The sequence below is a fragment of the Scardinius erythrophthalmus genome (genome assembly GCF_964197995.2).
Source record: "Scardinius erythrophthalmus genome assembly, chromosome: 24".
In the NCBI taxonomy this organism is placed as follows: domain Eukaryota; kingdom Metazoa; phylum Chordata; class Actinopteri; order Cypriniformes; family Leuciscidae; genus Scardinius; species Scardinius erythrophthalmus.
In genome coordinates, this window is record NC_138244.1 from 1457628 (window position 1) to 1469728 (window position 12101).

The following is a 12101-nucleotide window of genomic DNA, read 5'->3' on the forward strand; positions in this document are numbered from 1 at the left end:
ATTTAACAAAGTTCAGGAGGAGCAGGTTCAGATAATTAACCAAATTATGCACAGCTGTTGATTAATCAGTAATCAACTCAATGACAGAGTATAAATTCACAGCAGACCTATCTCTGTTCATTGAAAGTTTGTCAGCATCCCTCCTCCACCCCATCTCCTCACTTCCAGTTCCATCTACACTTACCAACTGGGGGGAGTACTCTGGGTTCGGGCCTAACTCCGAGCCCTCCCCCCGGACAGCACGCCAAATACGCATAAACTTATTGTATTAATTATATGTAGATGTGAACTCGTGAAATTAAGATTGTTTTCAGCATAATCAACATATCTCAGTGTACAGACTTGAAGTTAGGATTATCCCACGGTGCCAGAGGAACTGCACAGGCGCTTCCGGTGGCCTGGAGTGCTATCTGGTGTTTTATGGTGCTTAATTTAACCCCTTGTTTGGGTCTTAAATATAGACACCTTCTACCTTATTTTGTTTATTCTCAGGTTAGGTAAAGTCAGTCGAATTCGTTCTAAACAATAAGTATATAAATTTCCATACTTACAATTCAGTCGAAAGACTGCTCCGTGGTTTAGTTCAGCTCAATATTTTGTAAAACAGAGACTTAAGGCAGGCGAGCTTCTTACTTTCAATTATATGTATTGTTTATTAAATACAGGTTAACTAGTTTACATAAACGGTACTAATATATAAAATAAAAATAAAAGTAAATCAAAACCAAATAATTTACAAGCTTTCATCTTCATGAGGCGCAATGGCAAGGCATCTCACACCGGAGACGTCCTGGTGAATCAGCGTCTGACTGGACATGTCATTCCAGCTCTTTTAAAGTCCATCAATTTTTGGACATCTTCAGAAATCTCCTCCTGGAAACTCCCTATAACTTGTTCATTGGTCATCCTCTCCTGGAAACCCCCTAGGACTTGGTTATAAAGCCTTTGTCTCTCCGTCCTCCTTCTTCTGGACCTTTTCTTCATCGCTGTATCTTCTGTGTCTCGTCCGCAACACCTAGACGGTAATGATTGCATTTTTCTTCTTTCTTTGGTAAAGCTCTTTCTAATACATTTTCAATTCCTCTCTACTCTGCCATATGCTTAATAAATGCTTACAACATTCAGTGTGGTCTGTTTTTCTTTATAAACCATCTTCTCAATAAATGACTTTACATCACCAATTGCAGTGTCTCTTTATAAACCATCTTCTCAATAAATGACTTTACAAACAACAGTTGTGGTGTCTTTTCTTAATGACAATTTCTTAATAAACATGTTTATAAAACCAAGTCTCAGTGTCTTTTCTAATGAACCAGATTCAAGGGTTTCTTATAAAAACTCTTTACAGTGTTTTTCTTAACAATAAGGTTTCTTATAAAAACCTTTTACATTGTTTCCATATAATAAGGTTTCTTATAAAAACCTTATACAGTGTTTTTCTTATACAACACTTTTCTTACACAACGTTACAATTATACTTAATACCCTATTAGAAGCCTATATATTATGAGGCATAAAAGAACAAATTGCATGTTTCACACAACACTGGGTCGCTCCATCGCTGCCAGAGGTGCCCTGGGCACTATCTGGTGTTGGGGCAGACAGCGGGTTTTTAAACCACCAGTTGAGTCTGCCCTTGCTGGTCCGGCAATTGGCGACCGCGCTTGTAATTCATTTCTCTTTTTACCCGGTGGAAATATCTCCCAGTAGTCTAATGCATGTACCTCACTTATGATTCATAAAAACTTTAGAATATTAAAAGAACTCTGTTATAAGAGTAAAATGATTAGTAAGTGATAAAAATAGTAAAAACATTCTTATCTTTTCCCTTTATATCTGGTTGCATTACCTCTCATTCACATATTCATATTTGTGACAGTTAGTGTGATTATATGTAAAAATATTCTCAGTAGGATTATAAGTGTAAAAAAAGAAACACTCAGGAAGGGGTCCTTTATAAAAGTCAAAGAAACAATTCTAATTTTACCCCAAAAATAAAATACAAAGTGTGGCTACCTCCCTCTCTATCAAAAACAGTGTCAAATTGTTAAACCCAATAATAGTAAAGTAAAAAGAAAGAAAAAACAAGAATAACAAGGCACCCTCTTCCTTACTCCTCCACCAGGACTTTTTACAGGAAGTCGTCTAGCTCATCCAGTCCTGGCCCAATCTGGTGCACTCTTGTGTTCGTGCACCCGATGTCAACTCCCGAATTATTTATTTATTATTTTATTATTACAGGGACAGTGCATATTAATAAACATTTCTGCCAATATGCCAGAGTTAGCCAGAAGGCTATTTTTCATCTGCAGTCCCGGACAGATGTCAAGTCACCCTAAAAGAGAGTAAAATGACATATAAAAATAAAAAAATTGTACAATGCATTTAGTAAGAAATCCTATTATGTTCAAAAATACAGTCGAAATACAACAAACCAACAATCAAACAAACATCTGACAAAAACATGACATATACACACACACACACACACACACACACACAAGGCAAGAAGCCAGCAGTGGATAGAGCAGGTCTAGAGATGTGTTAATGTTGACAGATCTGAAATTCATTTCTTTAAATGGTTCTTAAATGTACAATATGTGTTTAGATTTCTGATGATTAAGGGAATGCGGTTCCATTCAGTAGCAGCTCGAACAGAAAAAGAAGTATGACCAAATACACTTTTTCTAAAGGGAATGACACAATCTCCCCTCGCTGCACGTCTGGTTCTGCTGTGATCAGCTGTACGGATGTTAACAAACTGGTGGAGTGGAGGAGATGATAAACCATTAATAATTTTGTATAGAAGACATAGATTTGAGTATTTGACCATGTTTTCCCAGCTGAGTAATCTATGTTTTTGTAATATTGGACAATGATGAGAAATAATTGGTTTCTTATCCAGAATTTTAACAGATCGTTTGTAAAGTGACTGCAGAGGTTTCAGAGATGTAACACCAGCGTGACCAGATGGGTAGACAGTAAGTGATATGTGATAAGATCATAGAGTGCATGTGCATTTGCTGCCTGTGTGGACATTTGATGGCGAATGTATCTAAAATTCTTGAGGTTAAATTTGATGCGATTACAGACCCTTTTTACATGCGATGTAAACGACAACTTTGAATCAATCAAAACCCCCAGATATTTGTATTCTGACACGATCTGCAGCCTTTTCCCAGAAACGAAAATATCTGGCTCAACACTAAAGTTTTTGTGGGACTTTGTGAAAAACATTGCTACTGTTTTGATGTATTCAGCTGTAGGCAGGAGTGTTTCAACCAAGCTGTAGAGACATAGAGACATCAGGACAGACGGACGGAAGGTCATTTATATAAAGTGAGAACAATAGAGGCCCTAAAATAGATCCTTGAGGAAGACCGCTGGACAGACTAAGAGCGGCTGATTTAAAAGACTGGACTCTGACATGTTGGAGACGGTCAGTGAGGTAAGACTCAATCCATTTAAGCACATCTGAGGAAAAGTTAAAACTGCATAGTTTTGCCAGCATAATTGTATAATTAACAGTGTCAAAAGCCTTCCTGAGATCCAGGAACACCGCACCAACAACCCCAAATCGGTCCAACAGAGCCCTGATGTTTTCAGTAAAGAAGCAAGTCGCAGTCTCGGTGGAGTAATTGGCTCTGAAGCCGAACTTCATAGGGTGGAGGGCAAAGGGTGTGGAATTTAGATGGTTAATAATTTGTTTTGCTATTAGTTTCTCTGCAATCTTAGACACTGTAGGCAATATGCTGATGGGTCTGTAGTTTGACATGGAATGAGGATCTCCACTTTTGAAAACTGGAGCAACAACAGCTGGTTTTCACACGCTTGGGAAGATATTTTGTGAAATAGACATGTTGATTATTTTGGTGATGGGGGATATGATTGATGTACTTAGTGCCTTGAGCATTACCGTATCCATATCAAAAATATCTTTACATTTTGATGGTTTGAGTGATTTAATGGTCTGTGATACCTCTGATTCTGTGATGTTAATTAAACTAAAAACTAATTGACTTTTGTCTATTGTCGGAGTGTATATGTTCTCTGGTGTAAAACAGTTCGCTATGTTAGCCACAGAATCAATAAAATAGTGCAATACTTTTAAATGCAATACCGGAAGATTGTTTGTCTGTTTTTCATTTATTTTAATTACTGGCATAGGCGCCGATACCGTAGGAAAATACCGAGCACCCACGTGTGCCAGACTGCCAGTAGGCTAACGCTCTGACTACATTCATTTAAAATGAATCATTGCAGTTGGTGCTGTGTGAAGCGTCTGTCACACTGTGATTGGTTATGTCGCTGTCAGTCAAGTAGTATCACCCATAGATATCACCTGCTCCATAGCTTATCCACCAATCACAGCGTTTCTCGGATGAAAACGCCTCTTTAGTGACCTTTAGTTCTTTTAATTCTGTTCCTTCTGAAAAATTAACCGCAATGGTGAATCAAAAAATCTAATTTTTACTGTGTGGACTTGTGTGACTCACGGGTGCGGGTCGGGTCGGACACGGGGGAAACACGGGTCTAAACACGGGTTTAAAACAATCACGTGCAAAAGTAAAAATATATGCACATTTTTAGGAACACATCTACAAAAATATGCCCGTATTTCAAGTTAATAAAATAATTTAAAATCCACATCAGTTTATTTGTGCCCACGCCAACCCTGCTCTTGCCGATCGACTGTCCTGCACAGTTCATCTCCAACCCTAATCAAACACACCTGCCTTTAATTTTCAAGCGATCCTGAAGACGTTAATTGGTTGCTTCAGGTGTGTTTGATTAGGGTTGGAGATAAACTGTGCAGGACAGTCGATCGGCAGGAGCAGGGTTGGGCACCATTTCGTCGTTACGCCATTTCTCTTTAGGCCAGTCTATGTGTTCTTTGGCAAATTGTACACTCTTCAGCGCCTGTCGTTTTTTCAACAATGGGACTTTGCGGGGACATCTTGCCGATAGCTTGGCTTCACAGAGGCGTCATCTAATTGTTCCAGTACTCACGGATAACTCTAGATCTTCTTTGATCACCCCTGGAGCTGATCATTGATGAGTCTTTGCCATTTGGCTATTCTTCGATTCATTCGAATGGTAATTTTCCGTTATCTTCCACGTCTTTCTGGTTTTGGTTGCCAATTTAAAGGATTTGATATCATTTTAGCGGAGCAGCCTAGCATTTTCTGCACTTCTTTATATATGTTCCCCTCTCCAATCAACTTTATCAAAGTACACTGTTCTTCTGAACAATGTCTGGAACAGCCCATTTTATTCAGATTTTCAGAGTGAAATGCACAATAACCCCCATGTACAGTACAGTACTGCCTTCGTCCCTAAATAAGGGACACTTATTGACAATAGTTTTTTCACAGAATGAATAACCTCTCTAATTGAACTCCACACTGCTATTATTTTATAATGTGCCCCTTTCAATGATTCAGTTACACAGAATCAGCAGCATGTCATGACTGTTGGGTCTGTTGTTTTTCTATTACTCTACTACACCTACTAGTCATTTTTTGCCATGTGGAAATATAATTTATACCGAAGACAGTGATTGATCTGGTTAGGGATGTTGGACTGCTATTATTTTGAACAAAACTGTATATATATGTATGTATGTTAGATTACTTTCAGTAGGTAGCTACATGTATATGTAGGTTTATACTTGTTTAAGTTATACTTCTACTGTTTATGTTTATATTTGTTAAATATGTAGCACCGTGGTCCTGCGAGGCATTACATTTCATTCCACTGAATGTCTCTATAGCAGAATGGCAATAAAGCTCACTTGACTAAAAGACAGAATGATATAATGCAAGGACCGTAAAAGGTTTTGCCACAAACTCAACACCATCATGCTTGTATTGTGAGACAGCTTTTCACCTCGACAAGAAATATAATAATAATATAATAATATCAGCACATCCCTAATAACAAGTAATAAAAAATAAAAAGCCATATGTACAACCACAATGCTGACTGTCACAACTGTCATCTCTTAGTTACTGTGTTTCCCATGTTTACACAGTAACTGTGAGCTCTTCATCTGTGCAGTCATGATGGCGTATAACTATGATTGAGTTACTGACAGAACATTGCAGATCATCATGCTGACACTGACCTTCTCTCACTGAAATCATGAAATACTGTGATACTCACATTACTTTCTGTGTCTGTACATCAGTAAATAGGCTTCTGAACTCCTGTGAAGAAACACACATTTTAAGATCCGATCAGATATGAACTCACAGAAACATTAATATCTGTCAATAACAAAAGTCTCAGAAGCTGCAGTGATCAGAATATAAAACTGATACCCTTGGTCTTTGGAGCTCACGTTTCTGAAGACGTCGTTCAAGGATATCTTTGAGCAAAAAATAACATGAGATGTGAGTAATTATATACTGATTTTCAAAATAAATTACAGGAGACCTAACAATCAGTTTGCAACAAGAATATGTTCATACTCCTAAGGCATGTTCAGACTTTTATTTTGAAATAGTGATGAATGTGGGGTGAACACTTCAGGGGTTAAGAAATATGACAGACTAATACTTGACTGGATACTTGACAAAACAAAGCTTGTGCATAACTTATATATATATATAATGTATAAATACCTCTGATACACTGCAGTCATCAAATCGACGCCAGTTTCCATCTTCACATTTGATGTCTGCATCATAGTGTCCACCATGATATGAGCCATAATGGTTTATAATGGCATAGAGTTCATACGTGTGGGAGGAAACCTGCAATACAACAGGAGGAACTCAGTCAAAAATAATGCAACTGTGTCAAATTTTATGTAATATTACAGCTTTTTTATTGTCTGCTTTGGTTAAAAAAACTGTAATGGGTTTAATTATAAAGTCAGACAGGTCTCAGTAACTGCTGAAGAGGATGGATTCACAATCCCTCTCCTTCTATTATATAATGAATTGGAAATCATAGTGTTACGAGTCTGTTTCATTTCATTGTGTTTTGTTTTAATTTGCGTATTTTTCATTGTTTTCGTATACAGTTCCATTGGTTCCGTTTTACCTGTGTTCTTGTTCATTATTAGTTTCCATGGTTTCTGAATAATAACCCACATGTTTCTGCTCCAGTTAAGTAGCTTACTCTGGGCATTTCTCAAATCTTTCAATTGCAACTAATGTACTAACTAGTTTTGTTTTGGTATTGACTTTGAAGTGCTACATATTGCAATACAATATCGTCACTATCTATAGCAATGCTCTCCCACAAATATTAAGCTATTGTAACTGCACTTATTTCCGTCGTTGGTATACGTGGCAGTGGGTGGTAATAGACAAGAAATGTGCAGTTTTCAACCATCTTGCCAATAACGTAATTTAGTCATTCGGCAGTTCTTGCAGCTTGAACCACTGCAGGAATTCCACCCTTACACCAACATGTTTCTGCTCCAGTTAAGTAGCTTACTCTGGGCATTTCCCAATACCAAGTATGTACATTTCTTACTTGCGTCATTGGTTGTTTGGATTTGTCAAGTTTGACTTAAGAGAAAGAACTCCCAAGGGTGGGAGGACAAATGGTAAAGCAGCGTTCTTGATAACGTCACTGAGCTCGCTCTGTCTACTCCAGTTATATTTTAGGCAACATTAGGGGCTTTCGCACTGGGTAGTTTTAGGGTTCCCCTAGGAACGTTTTCCTGGTGGCATTCGCACCGCCAGTAGGAACTCTGAAGGGACGTAAGCCGCGCTTCTTGTTGTGACTTATTTTGATGGCGCTGAGAACGGCAGAGCCTGAGCTCATAGAGCCCGCATTCTCTGTGTTCATTAGTTTACGATCTAATAGTCCTGTCTAATACGTTATTATATATAACTGTTATACATAGATAGACAGTAAATGAAAGGATATTAGTGTATGCCGTGTGGTTGATGTCCAGTGTTGCTGAGCACAATTCATGTTTGGTTTGGTCCCTTCAAAGTCGCAATGGATGTTCTCCTCAGCGTAAAGGTTAAGAGGCTCATCTATCACTGTTTTCCATGTTCATAGAGTTAGTTTCTGGAGTAAATATATAGGCTATAATCTGCTATAAAACACAGCTTTTTAAATGGCGTGTGCTGGTGTTTCGCGTGCGTTCAGCCAATCAGCGAACACTACCGTCACGGATAGATCCTATAGAGCTGGTTCAGTCCCGACTCTGAATTAGGAGTAAATCAGTTCCTCAAAGGAGTTCCTAAAACTAAAATCGTTCCTAGTTCCTGCGGTGCGAACACGCCAAAATCTGGGTATTTCCACCAATAGTTCTAGGAACTGTGAAAAGGTTCCTCCGGCTTAATAGCCACAAATGTGGTTTAGGTAACGCGTACATTGATTAGGCTATCTTCACTGCATGCATATATTTATAACAAAACTAAATATAAAACTCAACCCTGCCTCTTTTCATTTACATTTTAAAAATATGAAACATATTAATGGTTCAGGCAATATATGATCATATATAAATATAAATAAATATTTCATTTTATTACAGTGAAGATTATCAGAGTACATGTACTCTAGTACAGTGGTTCCCAAACTTTTTGAAAGCATGGCACCCTTTTGTAGTGTTTTTTTTTCGACGGCACCCTAACCCAATTAAACTAAACGAACATATGTAGGCTACATACATATATACAATTATATCCAGATGAGCAAACAACAAATGAAGCATAAACAGCAGCATGAATTTATTATGAATGCATCACAACAGACATAATATGAGGCGAAACAACCCCTTCAGATGAATCATCAGTCCATTAATAACTGGACACACGTCAACAGACTGATTTTAACCAATTAGGCTACTGTACGTGAGAATCATTGGAACAAAACAGATTTAAAGATACTTAACTCTTTAAATAATAATAAACAACTCAAAATATTTTTTTATTTTGTTCCTCGTTTGCTTTGTTCAAACCTAACCTTATTAGTTTTAGTCTTTTTTTGTAATTTGGGTTATTTGTCAGGGGCAAGATTCAAAAAGATTCAAAAAGACATAATGACATAACATTATTTAATATTTGAATCACAGCTTATATAGTGTTTTGACATCGACAACCACAACCAAAAAGTGCATTTTACCTCAAACTTGCGACTAGTTAAATTTCTAAAGAAGGCGCAATCGCTTCTCGGGTCGACAATAACACACTGACAAAATTATATTCAGAATTTAAAATATTTTTATACCACTTTTTAATGTGTGATTGTGTAAAGGTGTTCACGAGATAGAGATACCAACCTTTCGCGAACTTGCTTTCAACGTCGAACGAACACTCGTTCTCACCTTACAGAAAAAACACATGAATTTCACGTTATCACAACGTTTCACCACATGTGAACAACGTGTCACCACATGTGAACATAATGGAGCATGTGGCACATGTGGAAAACACGTTAATTTTTAACATGTGAATCATCCCAGCTAACAATGACCTGGCGGTCCACCAGCGTTTTTTGGGCGGCACAAAGTCAGCAGTTTGACATGGTCGGACCTCTGGCGGCACTCCATCGGCAACCCGAGCAATCTGAAAATCCCGTCGGTCTGCCAGCGTTTTTTGGGTGGCACGCCACCAGCGGTTTTCCGCGGCTGGGCCACCGTCGGCAGGGTTGCCAGGTGCCAGCAAGGTTTTCCAGCCCAAAACCTCGTCAAAAACCGCCCAAAAAACCGCCCAATTTTTTGTGTGGCTTGTTTCTCGTTTAAACACATTAAAATCATTAACAAGCTTTAAAATGACCCATTTTTCGACTTAGCCTATCCAATTTTAGAAACAATATTCAATCAGATGAACGCAAAAGTAGGCTACTGACCTCAATCAGACTATTCTACTAAACTATAAGCTTACGTTACGGAAAATAATGCGATCAACTTATCGATGAGTCTCTTTATTGTCAATAAAAGTCACTTGGAAAAAAAGCATTCAGTAACAGTGGATATATGGACATAAAAAATAATCCACTTTAACATTTCAGTTATTTCAAATGGCAATAAAACATGCATATTAGGGCTTGGAGAAAAAAAAAATATTTTTTTAGTGACTTTAAAATCGATTTTTTTTATTACAGATATTAATTCAAATTAAATTGCTTTTTTTTTTTTTTTTGCCCTTGCTTATAGATGAGGTTGACCGAAGTTATAGCCACTTTCGTTTCAACAGAGGATGAAATGTGTCGTTACAGAGCTGCACCATTCTTTAAAAGTCTGTGATCTCGATTCAAACACTCGCGCGCGTTCTTCTTCATTTCTAGGTCTATTAAACCTTTGACAAAATCATATCGCAACATTCAAATCTGTGTTGGCGTGCGTGCGTCACTTTAAGGTAGTGGGAGGGAGTGTTGTGAGGTTCAGCCAGAGTTGTAGTGTGTGTGTGTGTGTGTGCGTGTGTGAGTGAGTGAGACTGCTGCCTGCTGAACATTGGGTCGCAGGAATAAGGATCTGAAGTGCCGGTGTTTCGGGAACAAAAACCCGCCGAACTGATCCGAAACCAGCCCAACTTTTATCCACCCGCCCAAACCCATTTTTGCCCGCAAAATAGATTGCAAAACCGCCCAATCTGGCAACCCTGACCGTCGGCACACCAGTGGCAAGCCGATAGTCGGTCCACGTGTTTCTGAGCGCTTTCAGGACATCTTTAATTTATAAATGTATATTTGTTTTAATTTATTTTTTACAGTTAAAAAGAATCTGAAAGCAAAAAAAAAAAAATGGTGAAACTGACCTAATAGCTGTAGCAATATCAAAAGCTGGTGGTATAAAAAAAAACTGCCTATGAGCATTTTTAGCACGCGTTCAAATGAAATATGGGGTTCGTAAAAACAACAATAAAAAAAATTGAAATTATAAAAAAGCCACAATTGTCCCACTAATACTATCACGTGCAGTAGTGGTAATTTGCACCTATGAATGGGTCATAGAACTTCAAAATGAGTTTTAAATTCATGATTTAATAATGAGATTTTTATTCAGTAAGGTTCTTATTCTAGATGTTTATGTTTGTAAATGCTGTGTGACTTTGACGCGTTACCCTCTGGTGTTCTTCATTTCAGAGTCACACTCAGGACCTTCGGGACCAAATGGTCCGGGAGGGTGGGAATAATATTTATAAAAAAAAATCATCATATTTTTTTTTTATAATATTTTTTCTTTTCTTTTTTGGTGTTTTGAGAAAATTTTATGATTTATAATTAATATTTATGCAATAATTATGACCCATTTTTTCCCATTGAATATAATAGAATTTTTTTATATATATATAATTTTTATTTTATTTTTATTAAAGCTGTATTTCATTTTAGAGTCAAGCCTAGGCCTCATGAAAGCAATTTTTGAAATGAGATGGGCGCCAACTGGTGGACACACTGAGCATTTTTATCACGCAATAGCACGTTTTTACCACTAGTGGATTTACAGCTCTCTGTAGAAAGGCTTGCGAATTCTAGTGATTTTGCCTGAACAGATTTAGTCTGTTTTGCACTCTTGATGTTTTAGAGATTCACCCCTTCACTGTTGAGTCCTTTTTTCTGCATCCTGGCTGATTTGTAGATTGTATGCACGAAAAAACTTTGTGTTTTCATTTTTTTGACAATTTCCCATTAATTTCCTATGGGGGTCATTTTTGACCAAAGAGCAGAAGTGTGACGACCACTTAGCATGCTTGGATCATGACCTCAATATTTTTTGTGTGTTCACATACCTAATACCATAAAAGTCACCTAGTTTCGTAACATTCCGATGAAGCTGTGATTTTTAAAAATTCAAAACAGATTTTTGTAATCTGAATTTATTAGTGTGTATGTGTATAAAAGTGTGTTTGTGTGTGTGTGTGTGTGTGTGTGTGTGTGTGTGTGTGGATGTGTCTGTTTTGCACTCTTGATGTTTTATAGATTCACCCCTTCACTGTTGTGTGCTTTTTTCTGGATCTTGGCTGATTTGTAGATTTTTTTGTGCGTACAAACTCTGTATTTTCACATTTTTGCCAATTTCCCATTCATTTCCTATGGCGGACCATTTGGTCCCGAAGACCTTGAGTGTGACTATTTTTTTTTACAACCACTTAGACTATTCAAATCCTGTCACCAATTTTTTTGGG

The 12101-nt window shown here is 37.6% G+C and overlaps 1 protein-coding gene across 2 annotated transcripts; it reads right to left on the reverse strand.

Annotated features, from left to right (window-relative positions):
* Nucleotides 1-1050: 1050 nt before the first annotated feature.
* Nucleotides 1051-9328, reverse strand: LOC308684385 (ubiquitin carboxyl-terminal hydrolase 21-like). 2 transcript variants are annotated; one of them, XR_014029359.1, is made up of 5 exons: nt 9254-9328; nt 6627-6758; nt 6324-6370; nt 6166-6209; nt 1051-2335 (listed from the first exon to the last, which is right to left on the reverse strand). XR_014029359.1 is itself a non-coding variant. In XM_081355574.1 (5 exons), the coding sequence occupies exons 1-5, from the start codon at nt 9314-9316 to the stop codon at nt 2326-2328; spliced, it is 276 nt and encodes a 91-aa protein (XP_081211700.1). In that variant the 5' UTR covers nt 9317-9322; the 3' UTR covers nt 1051-2325. The 2 variants fall into 2 exon arrangements, 1 of the variants encoding a protein (XP_081211700.1); XM_081355574.1 differs by having other exon boundaries at nt 6344-6370; nt 9254-9322.
* Nucleotides 9329-12101: the final 2773 nt, after the last annotated feature.

Excerpts from the sequence above, each read along its gene's own strand:
- LOC308684385 (XM_081355574.1), bottom strand. The coding sequence starts at position 9,316 with ATGTGTTTTTTCTGTAAGGTGAGAACGAGTGTTCGTTCGACGTTGAAA. Across the intron at positions 6,759-9,253 it reads TGAAAGCAAGTTCGCGAAAG|GTTTCCTCCCACACGTATGA; the intron begins GTTGGTATCTCT and ends GTTGTATTGCAG. Across the intron at positions 6,371-6,626 it reads ATGACTGCAGTGTATCAGAG|ATATCCTTGAACGACGTCTT; the intron begins GTATTTATACAT and ends TTTTGCTCAAAG.